The 14967-nt window shown below is 38.9% G+C and overlaps 1 protein-coding gene and 1 non-coding gene across 3 annotated transcripts in view; both read right to left on the reverse strand.

Annotated features, from left to right (window-relative positions):
• The window catches only part of Sptlc1 (serine palmitoyltransferase long chain base subunit 1), a 47877-nt gene extending 38521 nt beyond the window's left edge, over nt 1-9356 (reverse strand). For both annotated transcript variants that reach the window (XM_048340750.1, XM_048340809.1), the window contains exons 1-3: nt 9248-9356; nt 6490-6597; nt 5678-5772 (exon numbers count right to left, since the gene is read on the reverse strand). In XM_048340750.1, coding sequence (XP_048196707.1) covers nt 5678-5772; nt 6490-6597; nt 9248-9307 — 263 coding nt within the window. In that variant the 5' untranslated portion in view covers nt 9308-9356. The remainder of the gene's footprint in view (nt 1-5677; nt 5773-6489; nt 6598-9247) is intronic.
• LOC125341960 lies at nt 4843-4949 on the reverse strand. The gene has a single exon (XR_007209116.1). It is a non-coding gene; the product is annotated as a U6 spliceosomal RNA (small nuclear RNA).
• Nucleotides 9357-14967: the final 5611 nt, after the last annotated feature.

Below are 14967 nucleotides of genomic sequence, written 5' to 3' on the forward strand. Positions count from 1 at the left end.
AAGGGTACTTTACAAATATTTTCTTTTTCTTCTTTAAGCTTTCAAGGGCTTCTCTCAAAACCAATACCACCTACCTCCTCAACAATTGAGATTCTTAATCTATTCTGTTATTTACTTTTCTAATTTCTAGGAGCTAACTGTTCCCTAATTATACAAGTGCTGGCAATCAGGAAAGGATGAAATGCAAATCTTTACAAAAGTTGCTGCAGTGAGAGTTAAAGCCAGTCTATAAAAACTGTAACACATTGACAAAAAGGCTCAATGGCTACATGCATATGATCATATAAAATAATATTCTATGAAATGCACTCTAAGAAAAGGAAACAAGACATTTTTCAGTTGCCAATGTTGCTGTTTGTGTTTTCTTTTCCTTTAGTCTTGTTTGTTAGTTTGTCTGTGTTTGGGAGGAAAAGATATTACATAGAAAAAGTGGAACAAAAATGAACAAATACAAAAATGGTACTCACTACATACTATGTGGAAAATGAACTGGATATCATATGAGTGGGGATGGGAGGGCAAAACTTGGAGACAGTGACAGAAGGGGAGACATGGTTCAAAAAGAACTGTACTCATTATTCATTACTGCATTCACGTAACTATAACTCCTCTGTATATCAACTCTACAGTAACTATTTTTTTTTTTTTTTGGCCAGTCCTGGGCCTTGGACTCAGGGCCTGAGCACTGTCCCTGGCTTCTTCCCGCTCAAGGCTAGCACTGCCACTTGAGCCACAGCGCCGCTTCTGTCCGTTTTCTGTATATGTGGTGCTGGGGAATCGAACCTAGGGCCTCGTGTATCCGAGGCAGGCACTCTTGCCACTAGGCTATATCCCCAGCCCCTACAATAACTATTTTTAAAAAACTGTAATATGCACAGAAAATTAAGTATCAAGAATAAGCACAAGAGAAGGTATGGGAGTTTATTCCTACAATACCAGCTATTTGGGAGGCTATGATTTGGTGAATCACTGTTCAAAAACCTTCTCAGGGCTGAGATGTAGCTCAGTTGTAAAGCACTTGCCTGGTACATGTAATATCCTAGATTTGATTGCCAGACCAAAACAGAAAAGGCGTGGCAAAAAATTAAGAGTCTCTTCTCTCAGTAAGTAGACATGGTCATACACACCTGTCATCCCAGCCATGCAGGAATTATAAATAGAGGGTTTATAGTCCTGAGTTAGGCAAAAGCATGAGATTCTATCTAAAAAATAACTATTGTAAAAAGGACAGAAGGAACCAGGCATTGGTGGCTTATTCCTGTAATCCTGGCTACTCAGGAGGTTGAGATCTGAGGATCATGGTTCAAAATCGGACTGGGCAGAAAAGCCCTTGAGTATCTTATCTCCAATTAATCATTAAAATGCCAAAAGTGGAGCTGTGGATCAAGTGGTAGAGTACTAACCTTAGGCAAAAATGCCTAAGGGACAGTGCTCAGAGGCCTTGAGTTCAAGCCCCAGGACCAGCACAAAAAGCAAAAGCAGAAGAAAAGCATGGTATTTAGAACAAAGGCTTTGGAGATGGTATCTCTAAGTTAATTGCTCCTACTTGGTAGCCCTGAGTAGTAACACAGAGCAGACAGAGGTGGCTCAGTCTCTCCCTTCAATGGGCGTGTCTGCAATTACACTCAGTTCTTGATGTAACACATGAAGAAGACCAACAGTTGGTAACCAACATGTATCTTCTTGTGCTTACCCTGCCACCTGGACCAGGGCAACATTATTTTCCAGCTGCTCTTGCAACTAGGTGTGGACAGTGCTGCTTTAATCAAGATGACAGAGCAGAAAGACAGTTCCGTACTACCCTTTGCCTGCATACTATCTTGAGGTAATATACGAGTAAAAGCCACGAAACTCAAGGGTGGGAACCTGAGGCCTTGAAACTTCCTGGAGCTGCCCATCTTTTCACTTCTAGGTGAGGGGAAATGATCTTTTACCTTATGTAAGCCATGAAAGTTTGGGTTTCCTAATAAAAGCCCAAACTACAACTTGACCCCAAACTACAACTTTAGCCCAAAAGTAACCAGTTTCTTTTTCCTTTTCTTTTTTGATACAAATATTGTATATATTCCTAGAATTAGGGCTTCAAAATGTTAGCAAAACCCAATGTTATTAAGACTACAAATTTAAAAGTAATTATTTAAGGGGTCAAGTGTAGGAATGACAAATAGTGAATGGATATTTGAGGCTTGGAAAAAGCAGAGGGGACAGCATTGTGGATCTCACGTATTCTGACAGAAAAGAAAGCCACAGGCTCTGAAAAGCCCCAATTTTTAAAAAGCAATTCAAATGATGAGTATGGTATCCAAGATGTCACAAGAGAATTAGAACAAAATTACTACATGAGGTAAGGGGGGGGAGCATTATTTGCAGAGATTCAAGAAGTATACTTAACTTTGATTATTTTTGGTTACTTTTATATCCATTTAAGCTTACATATCAAGTGGGCCAAAATACTATCTTAAATACAATCACCTCATATTTCACTTATATTGGTGCATATTAGTCAAACCATATGATCTGATTTAAACTCTTCAGTTAAAAGATGAAGATACTGATTTTTAAAAACCCAATCATGTACAAAAGAAACAAGTACAAATAATGGCATAGGAAGGCTACAAACAGAAGAGAATGTTTACTTAGTTACTCATTAACTAACTGAAAACAGGTGCAGCTATTACACTACTTGGGAGACTTTAATGTAAAAGTATTGTAAGAGATGGAGAAAGTTGCTCTATAATGACAAAAAGACCATTTGAAAAGCTATAACAACTGAGAAGCCCTAATACAACTAATAATGCACTTTCAAACTAAATAATTTAAGCAAAATAAGAATAAGCCCACATAGGAATACTGATTGCTGTTCACTGACTATTTTTATTCATTTGCAGTTAAACAGAAAGCAAATGGCTAGTACAAGAATATTTGAACAACAAAACTCCTGACTCAATAGACACAAACATTCTGCAATAGAGCAAATGAACATCCACTATAAAATATACAACACTGCATCATAATATACTAGAGGAATAGTTGTAAAAACTTCAAGCTACTTGGGAAGCTAAGAATAGGAGGAACTGAGATTCAAGGCCAGCCTAGGCAGAAAATTTTGCAAAACTCCTCAACCCATAGCTCAGTGTGGTATCTTTCACCTGTCATCCTTAGCTTTATGAGAGGCTAAGATTGAGAGGATATTGAGACTTGATCACACAGAAGGGAATCTGGGAAGAAAGGCTTATACCTGTCATTCCAGAAATGATGAGAAGCCTAAAACAGGTGGATTGTGATTTAGGGCAGGAACTGTGATCACTTTGACAATAAGTGATATCCATCTCAAAAATAACTACTGAAAAATAACTACTGATTCATTGGTCAAGTATGGGGCCCTGAGTTCAAACAAAACTTTCAACTTTTTTCCTGTACGTTTTGAAGATAATTTACATAGTGCTATAATGGAAATACTATGCATACTGAAAAAAAAACTGGATCAATTCTAAGAATCACCAAATACCATGAAAGTATTAAACATAGCAATAAAAACAGATTAGAAAATAGTATAGCCAGGGGCTGGTGGCTCATGCTTGTAATGCTAACTACTCAGGAGGCTGAGATCTGGCTTCTCAAAGCCAGCGCTGGTAGGAAAAGTCCCTAAGACTTTTATCTATAATCCACTGTCAAAAAGTAGGGAGTAGAGCTATGGCTCAAGTGGTAGGATGCTAGCCTTGAGCAAATAAGAGACAGTGCCTAGACCCTGAGTTCAAACTCCAGTACTGGTACAAAAAACAAACAAACCAATATAGTTTAAAGGGGTAAGACAAATAATTTTAAAATGTGTAAAAATTACTTCCCATGGGTACTTCTTGGGAATCTATCTACTAACAAATGGAACAAAATGGCTAGGTGGACTGATAGTTCATACCTGTATTCCTAGCTACTCAGGAGGCTGAGAGCTGAGGATCAAGGTTGGAAGCCAGCCCAAGCAGTAAAGTCCATGAAACCATCTCCAATTAAACACCAAAAAGCTGGAAGTGATGCTGTGGTTCAAGTGGAAGAGTGATAGCCTTGAGCAAAAAAAGGGACAGTGCCCAGACCCTGAGTTCAAGCCCTAGGAAAAATGTGTGCTTGCACGCAAACACACACACACACACACACACAGAGAGAGAGAGAGAGAGAGAGAGAGAGAGAGAGAAAGAGAAGAAAAAGGAAAAAGATGATAGGATAGTCAATGTGGGAAAGAAAGAAAAGAATTCCCAAGTTAACAGTTATAGGAGATCCTAGGGTCATATAGCATATATGCATATAGTAAAAAGTCAAGACTGGAGCAGGTTGACAAGGTTCTAAGAAGCAAAAGGAAAATGAACCCAATAGATAACCAACCAATACATCTCAATATTCTGAACAAAGGCTTATACTCCTGGAGGAAGATAAGAATGAGGGAGAGACTGCTACAGAGTCAAGCAAGTGAGGCAAAGGAAAATGATTAACTCTATAGAGAAAATGTGTAGTAGGGAAAGAAACTGTAGTTACATATTGTAGCCATAAAAACATAGACACTAAACAGTCTAAGGATACATTGTAACTGAACTCTGGCTGGTAGGAGGGGAGGAAAGAAAAAGGTTTCTATGTGTTGCTGAGCAGTTAAGTGTTCATCTTAGGATTCCCAGCAGGCTGCCACAGTACCTGCTGGAGGAAGATCAGCTTTTTCTAAGCCACACCAAGATCTCACAGGGCCAGGGAAAACAAGTGAAGGTGTACTTTTACATAGTCTGCTTCTTCAAATAATGAATATAATAAAATATGGGGCCAAAAAGAAGTAACAGCATTCACATTTGGGATTTTTTTTTTTAAAATATGGAACGCTTCACGAATTTGCGTGTCATCCTTGCGCAGGGGCCATGCTAATCTTCTCTGTATCGTTCCAATTTTAGTATATGTGCTGCCGAAGCGAGCACACATTTGGGATTTTTTAAAAAAGAAAATATGTAAACCTTTAATGCCTAAATTGAAGGGATTAAAAGTTATCTAAAGGGCTGGGGATATAGCCTAGTGGCAAGAGTGCCTGCCTCATATACACGAGGCCCTAGGTTCGATTCCCCAGCACCACATATACAGAAAACGGCCAGAAGCGGCGCTGTGGCTCAAGTGGCAGAGTGCTAGCCTTGAGCGGGAAGAAGCCAGGGACAGTGCTCAGGCCCTGAGTCCAAGGCCCAGGACTGGCCAAAAAAAAAAAAAAAAAAAAAAAAAAAAAGTTATCTAAAGCTGAGCACCAGTGCTTCATGCCTATAATCCTAGCTACTCAGGTGGCTAATATCGGAGGATTGCAGTTCAAAGCCAGCAAGGGCAGGAAAGTCTGTCAGACTCTCATCTCCAGTTAACCAGCAAGAAGTAGAGATGTGGCTCAAGTGGTAAAGCACTAGGCGTGAGGAAAAAAGCTCAGGACAGCACCCAGACCCTGAGTTCAAGCCCCAGAACTGGCATGACACACTGACACACACATACACACAGCTATATAGACTATCTCTAAAAGACATTTCTGTATTGGAAACTAAAGTTACACCTAAAATTTCGAAATGTTTTACTTTAGGGAAAAGATGGATACAATATAAAAGCAGCATACATTTTAGCAAATACACCGAAAGGAAATGAAATACAAATGATGCAATCAACCAAATAAATTTACCCTGAAACAATGTTGTAGTTAAGAGCAGGATGGTCTTTTGAGACAGGAGGAACAAGAGGTTCAGGTTGCCACTCTTCAATCAATTCTTCCTTTTCCTACAGGAGAAGAAAAGACAGAGCAAAGTGCTAGACACTTCTTACTGGTGGACACCAGAAATATCTGAGCTATATGCTATAATGGAAACTCCTAAGGTCCACATTGCTAGAAATTTCTATCCTAACTCTAGTTACTGACGTTAGAACAAGAATAGAATCATTCTTCAGTTTGGGTACTGATACCCTCATCTCTTTATTTGTAATTGTATGATTTTCATGCAGTCTTATAGATAGTGTGAGAACTTTAAGAAAATCTATACTTAGGATTTTCCCACCTTTCCCACATACACTACTACATCAAAATTCCACTTGAGATGGGAGTAGACAAGATTCTTTCTAACTGAACCTTTTTTTGTGAAAACTAGATGGAGAATTGTCCCTCAGGCCTCAAAAATAGGTGTGCTTTCCTTGAATGACTGGTGTCACCTTCAAATGGACACTGGTAAAAATCCAGTAGTTGCTCTTGTATTCCTGAAACCATCTATATGTTAGACCATTTACCCCTTTCAAAGAATAGGGCCATAATATGGTATGTTCCTTTGGATACTGACCTTAGTCCTCATTTTCCCTATGTATTTTTTGCCCTGATGTTTCATTTCCCATGATTTCCTTTTATTACAGAAAGCATTTTAACATATAATAGCTGAGTTGCAATTTCTTTTTAGAAAGATGTAGCAACTACAATAATACACAAAATAAACAGATTAAATTACTTACCTTAGTTGTAAGATCAGATCGTTCTTGTAATTTATATGTCTTAGAGAAAAGAAGCCTGATTATCCAGAGTATCAGAATACCTTCCAGAATAAGATGATAAGCAGGAGCCTAAAAGTGAGAAAAAAAACAAAAAAGCAAATGAAAGAAACTCTTCCAAAGCCTGCATACAGTATACCTGAATGTACTGCCACTGGTGATCTTTTATCTATTATATCCTCCTGTATCAGATTACCTGGTATATTTACTACCAAAGCACTTTCAATATCTATTCATTCCTTTTCCTATTTCTATCTCCTTCTCATGAAAAAGTTCTAATACTTAAAAGACTTCTTTAGGAATAAAATTAAATTAAAAAATTAAACCAGACAAGCCCAATACTTAAAAGCAGTATTATCAGATCCTACAGATATTACACCACTTAACAAGCCTTCTATTACCACCACTTACCCATGAATAAGTTAACCTCCCTCTACTCATGAATAAGTTAATAGTTATGTGCAAATCAGTTACTATAACACTTAAAGTTTTGCACATCTTACCACACATTCTGTACCTAGGATAAATCTCCTTAAGCCCTTCCTAGACCATGGTAGAAGAGGTGGGAAATTATAAATGCTTAAAGGAATAGCAATTCTTCTTTCTACCATAGTCTCTGCAAAGTATGTCATGTGTTCCATGTCAACAATCACAAAGATATCTTTATAATAGATTTTCTGATCAACTATATGATTTCAGAATAAAAGCTAAGCTTTCATATAGATGATTCTAGATGTCAAGTAATCCAGCCAGTGAGTTACAGGATGCCCTACACCAGAGGGTTTTTGTTGGAAAAATCATTTAAATGGAGCATTTCAAAGCCAAGTGTGATAGTACATGCCCAAAATCCCAGTACATGGGAGGTAGGAGATCCTAAGTTAGAGGCAGCTGGGGCTACAAATAGTCTTTGTTCCCTTCAACTCCCTAAAAGGAGCATTTAGAAACAATACAAGCACTGGACAGAAAGAAAGTGGTAAGGATAGCTTTAAAAATATGAAAACTGAAGAGTGTAAAACTTCTGGTAAATTCATATGCAACAAGTCAATGTGTAAATAAATCTACACATATATGCGACATACACACATGGATCTTTTATTCAGGTACATTATGATATACAGGTCCCCTCAAATTCTACAAAGTACATAGAAATTGGGAACAAGACAATATACATTTCTCTTGATGATTTTCAAAAATTACTTATTCCTATTAAATATAATTCTTTTAGGAATAAATCTAAATATTCTTTTAGCAATTAGACTCTAGTAGGTAATTATTAAATAATCCACTTTCAAAGATTCACCCTGTAACAAGAAGCTACCAATATAGATATTAAATTTTAAAAATTGTCCTTTCTTCTCAAGGTGATGTTACACACTAGGAGTTCTCCAAGTCTCTGATCATGTTCAGGAACAAACAACAAATTTTTTTTAAAAACCATGCAAATATATAATAATAAATGATTCGTTTCCTTAAAAATCATTTCTTAAAAATATTCAATTTTAATAACTTATCTTAGTCACTATAGTTAACCTATAGTTGTATGTCAGTTAAACAATATAAAGATAATTACCCATGAGGTGGAAGATCCTGAGATAAGGGGTGGGGTACTGAGACTCAAAAACAAGAAGCTGGGAACAGCAGTAGATCACTTGCCTAACATGTGGCCAGGCCCTGGGTTCAACCCCAGTATTACAAGAACAAAAAATGAAGAGCAGAGAACCAGACACATTGTCTCAAAATACTTTTCATGAAAAATTTCCCATTAAATCTTGCAATGGAAGACACTATTATTATCCTTTCCAGTTAAAAGGAATATTGTTTCACAAAATGATATGGAAAGCACAGCAAAATTTATGGTGTCAGCCGTGGGGACTTGGCCAGTTTGTTAAATGTATATCCATCCATAGCTTCTAGATCAGCCCTGATCAAAGCAATAGTTAAGTAGCACGCACTACTTAAATCTGCATTGAAGTCTACTTAGAAATTAATTTCTTCAATGCCTATAACCACATGTAGTCAGTGGCTCAACAGCTGAGAGACAATGCAGAAAGTTCCACTCCAAAGCGCAGGGATTTGCCAATGCAACAGCAGCAGCACTTGTCAATTAACCAGACCTTCTCCTAAGGCGGACATTCTGATTTCATACTATGTGACATATCTGAAGTAGCTCCCCGTTCAATAAAAGCCTACACTTAAAAAAAACTTTATTAAAACAGCTGCATTTTTATAAAATATAAAATGGTAGATGTATGCAAAAGAATGATAAAGTACTTCATATTCATATATCCTGTATCATCCCATTTCTTTTCTAACTCCCTTCACCAATCCAATTCACCATGTTTAACTCCGATTAACACGTCCAAGGACCTGATTTCCCCAAGACCAGCTCAGAGGGAGATTTTCCACACTACTTTTTCCAACTTTGTCAGCTGTCAGTCCCAACTCCGACCCTGGACGAGCTGTATCCCTTGTGCCCCGTCCCACGGGTACCTTTCCCGCCTCCTAAAGGAACCCCTAGTGCGGATTCGCACTCAGATCTCCAGCGCCCGGGCCGGTCAACCCTTCCACCCCCGATCGGCGGCCAAGCCGTCCACTTCTGGGAGCCCTTTCGCCTGGGAGCACCTGGGCGGGCGTGACCGAATCACCCCAGCCGAGGCCTCGCACCACAGACCCACTAGCGCCTTCTCAGCCTCCCCAGGGCCTCTCGGGCCAGGAAGCCCACCTCATACAGCGCCTGCACCATCTCCACCAGGACCCACTGCTCCGCGGCGGCGGTAGCCATGGCCAGATGCTGGGTTTCCTTCCGGAAGGCGGGTGGCAGGTGTGTTAAATTGTGCGCGGCGCGATGCAGTGACGTCATCGCGCCTGCAGAAGGAGACGGAGGCGTGCTGGCCTCCCCACGCATGCGTACTAACCAGGCAATGGTCCGTGGAGCCGTTGAAAGACCTGACTGCTGGCAGGTGGAGAAGTGCGAGCAAATTCCTCTGCCAAGTGTGGGTGAGGTGCCAGGCCCCGAGCAGGACTCGCGAGGGACAGAATCGTAGTCAATGGCCCTTGTCCTTCGCAATCGGTGACAGAATGTTCTTTTTAAATTGCATAAGCAACCCATTATAATTTTTATGTGTGTAAATATTATATGTATATATAAAAGTACAGATATTTATATATTTGTAACAATATATCTATATGGAATGCACTTTTAGATATTTATATAACATTTATATGTAATACATTTACATATTATATATAAATATATTTTAATATATAAAATGCATGTATATATTTTAATATATTTATATACAAATTATATAATTATATGTAACATACAATATATAGTATATTTAAATATATTTATATGTAAATCTATGTGATTCTAACACTTGTAATGTTATGCATTATACATTGAATATAGATTTATAATTTTTATATATTTATATATGCATAAATACATATAATATTTGTAAGGGCATTTAATTTGATTTGACTCATTAAATATAATTTGGATCCCGGGGATCTTATTTTTTCCAATTCTTGTTGTGTGTCATATTGTATTTTTAATCGCACAGACTTTATAATTTATTTCTCATTCATTTTCTTTAAACATTTTCCATTGGTTAGGGGAATTAGTTAATTCTCTTGTATCAGTGTATTATTGTTTACAGTTGACCCTTTGCTTTGGAAGTTATCATTTTATATGATGATAGGTATGAACATAGTTACTTTTTGCTCCTAAAATGTAACAATTTTTTCTAGTGCATTTTTTCTACAATCCTGGTTTTTTCCATACTTTTTCAGGACTTAAATAACCTCAAGACTATTGTGCAGCCCATAATGTCAGTGCTCTGCCCACATCTCCTGACATGCATTCCTATATTCCCACACATTATATTCCCTTAGCATTTTCTTCCCAACAGGCAGTGCTTGGATCCCTCAAAAACCTACTTTAAGACTGCCAGGCCTAGGTTTCTCATGGGAAGTTGGAAGGATGTCAGGTTTTATTACCCCAGAGGCAAATGGAGTAGTGGGCCTCTCATAAGGAAATAACCCCAGATTCATTGAGAAGCAATGTTTTGTCAGCTATGCAAACATCCCTTAGGCTAGTCTTGATAAAATTGTCATTGTGTGAGGATTGGAACAGACAGATGTCTTTTTGGAGTCTTGATGTTCAACCTACTACAGCCATATCTTTTCTAATCTTACCTCTCCACTCTCCTACCAGCTTTCCCCCTGAGAACATTCACTAACATATCTCTTTCACTGAGATTTTATGAAGAAAGAAATCGAGTATACACATGCAATTTCTTATGTAATTCCATTTATCTAATTGTTATGGTCCCAATACAATATTGGTTTTTAAAATTATATATTTTGAGATGTTTGTAGACTCATATGACATTGTGAGACAGTACAAAAATATACTAGCATTCTTTTTACTACTCATATCATCAATATTCAGTTCTCAGTGTAATATCTTGCAAAATGATCAACAATATTAAAACCAGGATATTGACATAAGTGAAGTCAACACACAGGTCTGTTCAGTCGAGATATGGAAATGGAATTCCTGGTGTGCCCTTTTTATAGCTATACTCACTTCTTCTCTGAATCTTCATCCCTGGAACCCACAGTGTCCAGGCCCCACGTTCAAGCCCCATTACCAGTACACACACACACACACACACACACACACACACACACACACACACGAATTTAAGGTAAGATATTACAAGATGGAAATTTCACAGGAGTATACATTGTGTAATGATAAAATTATTAGCATAGTAATTAGTACATTCATCACCCTAAATGTTTATCATTTCTTTGTGGAGAAAACATTAAAAATTCTTTCTTCTGGCTGTTTAAAAAATACATTGTTCATAGCCATAGTCACCATACTGTGGGAAAGAAAGAACTTATTCCTCCACTGTAAATTTGTACCCATTGTGTAGCTTCTGCCAAGTCCCTTCTCTACACTCCCCACCCCTGCCAGCTTCTGTGAGATCAAGTTTAGTTTCCTCGGATGAATAAGATTGTATGGGACTTGTCTTTCTGTGTCTAGCTTATTTCATGTCACGTAAGCTCTTGGTTTACTTAGCATCACTCCAGGTTCACCCTGGAGTTATCCTGCAAATGACAGGATTTTATTCTTCTTTATGCTAAATAATACTCTATTGTGCATATGCACCCCATATTCTTTCAACATCTGTTGATGGACACTTAGGCAAAACAGAGGGATTTTAAAATATTTTTATTGCAGAGATTATGTACAGAGAAATTAGTTACGTAAGTTAGATACTGAGTACATTTCTTTTTGAACAGTGTCACCCACTACAGAGGGATTTTAATAGAGGTGATGGCAGAAGCCAAAAAGAAACAAGTATTGATGAGACCTCCCAGAGAGGGGCAGCCCCAGGAAGCCATCACTAGTCTTCGCCTGAAGGACAAGGAGAGAAAGGGTCTGGGTGGGGTGCCTTGCAGGTGCTAGGATCCCCTCGACCACCCTGGAGGGGAAGCAGTCCCAAACGGAGCACACTACTTGTGGAGAACCCCATCAGGGGAGGGCAAGGTGTGAGCTCCCTAGAAGGCCCATCTCCTTGAGGTCCTTTGAGGCCATCTGAAAGAGCAAGGACAATTTTAGCACTCTAATCCAGAGCTCAGGAGAAGGGGGTTGTTGTGGCTGCAGACCCAAAGCAGCACAGGCCGGGAGTGGTGTCTCACAGTCCCAGCAGAAGCAGTGGGATCCTGAGGCCCTCAGTTGGGTCTGCTCAAGGATAAAATGATGACTGTGGAAAAAAAGAGAGAGGAACCAAGGCTCTATTCAGAATACTAGCAGACTGGCTTTGCCAGTACCCAGGGGAGGGAGGCGGAGAAGGATGGGCTTGGAGAGATACCACATACTCAGTGTGGGATGTGGTAACTTTACTGCATCTTGCAGGAGAGATATTAAGAACCCAGTTGGGTAAACAGGTTCCCAAGTTCATCAGTGGAAGGTGTGGAGTAGAGGCTGAGTCCTGGATCACTGGCAGCCAAAGAGACAGAGCTGGAGCTCAGGAGGGTGGCAGGAAGCCAAGAAAGTACTTTTAGCATAAGGGAGTAGACATTTTGGTGAACACTGTTGAAAAGCCAAGCAGAAAACAAGGAAGTGACCGTGGCTCCAATCTCACAGGCCTAGTTGGCAACCTTGATGGGAACAGTGGTGTAGGGGACAACTCAAGTTACAGTGAGGTGCAGAGAGAATGGGAGGCGAAAGACTGGTGGTAGAGGTTCAGTCCTTCTTCTGAGAATGCAGTGATATACTGTTCCTTAGTATTGTTGGAATGTTGATTACAGGACTCCTGAAGATATAAAAACTTTTTTTTTTTTGCCTGTCGTGAGTCTTAAACTCAGGGCCTGAGCACTGTCCCTGGCTTCTTTTTGCTCAAGGCTAGCACTCTGCCAACTTGAGCCACTGCGCCACTTCTGGCCTTTTCTACATATGTGGTGCTGAGGAATCAAACCTAGCGCTTCATGTACACAAGGCAAGCACTGTTTCCACTAGGCCATATTCCCAGCCCTACCCAAACCTATTTATGTTCAGGTCCATTACATAAAATGATACAGTATCTGCATATTGCCTACACATACCTTTGCATATTCTTTAAATCATGTCTAGATTACTTGCACCAATACAACATAAAATGCTCTGCAGATACTTTTTAGACCTTAATGTTTAGAAAATAATGATGAGAAAAACAAGAAAAAACTTTCCATAAATGTTATGATACATATGGGTAATCAAAAATAGGTTGAAGCCACAGAAATGGACCCAGAGACATGAATGCGTAGTGTACTTACTTCATTGTGTCCAAGTATATATTTTTTTTATCCCAGTCCCAGGACTTGAACTCAGGTCCTGGGCACTGTCCTTAAGCTTCTTTTATTCTAGGTTAGCACTAGACCACTCGAGGCACAGCTCTACTTCTTTCTTTTGGGTGGTTAATTAGAGATAAGAATCTCATTTACTTCTTCCTGAGCTGGCTTCAAACCCCAATCCTCAGCTTTCAGTCACCTGAGCAACTAGGATTACAGGCATGAGCCACCAGCACCCAGTTCAATCAAGAATCAGATTTATTAAGAGTTTTCAGAAGTACTAGAAACCTTTCAGATTTTGATTTTCATAATTTGGGGCTCTAATTTTTAAAAGAACCTTTATTTCTATTTCTTTTTCTTAATGAGATTTTTTTTTGCCAGTCCTGGGGCTTGAACTCAAGGTTTGGGCACTGTTCCTGAGCTTCTTTTGCTCAAGGCTAGCACTCTACCACTTGAGCCACAGCCCTACTTCTGGCTTTTCTTTTTATGTGGTACTAGAATCAAACCCAAGGTTTCATGCATGCTAGGCAAGCACTCTACCACTAAGCTACATTCCCAGTCCTATTTGTATTTCTTTTATGTTGAATTCATTCCATGCTATAAGATTTGAATTCTTTAAGCAAAGTTTTTCTTCTCTGCAGCCTAATCTGGTTTAGAAAGAATCTGTTCACTCAAGTGAGTATTCCCTCCAGGTGTATCGGAGCTCATGCCTAGGTTAATGTGTCCATGTGTCCATGAACTTTGCAGGCTTACCTGAATGTGTCCCCAAACCAGGCCATCTCTGTCTTAGCCTTCCTTTTGAAGCATAACCCACGGCATGCATTTATTACAAGCATGATTGTCACACTGCATGTTGTGTATATGTACATTGAGTTAAAACTTAAGATCAGCATATGCAGCAAAAATACTGTATAGCATTCTCTGTGGCCCCCTAGCTCTGTGTTCAGCTCCATTGCCTGGCCAGGACACACCTACCAACATCACCACTGCAATGCCAGAATAACATACATTGCTTCCATAAAGCAATACATTTCAGGTATTTGGTGACTTCAGGTATGTAGGCCTTTGCTGGACTGGACAGTTTCATATGTGTTATTACAGTGAATACAAAGTTCAGACACTCCTGGTTTGCATGCTTTCTTGGAGATTTGGAGTAAAGTAATAGCACACCACTTTCAGGGATCATGAGAAACTGTGTTTTGCTCCAACTTTTCCCATAATTCTCTCTCCTGGGGTTGTGTAAACACCGAAGTCAGTTTTAAAAGTCATTTTGGATCCTAAATGTTGAAAAAGTTCAACAGATTGTCCAAAATAAATTCCATTTTGCTTAAATGGGAACTTAATTATGGTTGGTGAAATATATAAAATTTTCTCTAGGATGCTATCAATAAGCATTTATGATGATATAGAATTTTATACAACTTTCCATTCTTTAGTAACTACATTACACACTTGAGTAGAAAGGTCCAGTGGAATATAATTAGGAGAGTACATGGAATAAGAAACTAGTGTATTTTTATAGTAACCATTTGAGGGTATTTTTCCCCTTAGAGAATTGGAAAAGTATTAAAGGAGGTCTTAAAATATAAACTC

This window comes from Perognathus longimembris, chromosome 1 (genome assembly GCF_023159225.1).
Source record: "Perognathus longimembris pacificus isolate PPM17 chromosome 1, ASM2315922v1, whole genome shotgun sequence".
Classification (NCBI taxonomy): Eukaryota; Metazoa; Chordata; class Mammalia; order Rodentia; family Heteromyidae; genus Perognathus; species Perognathus longimembris.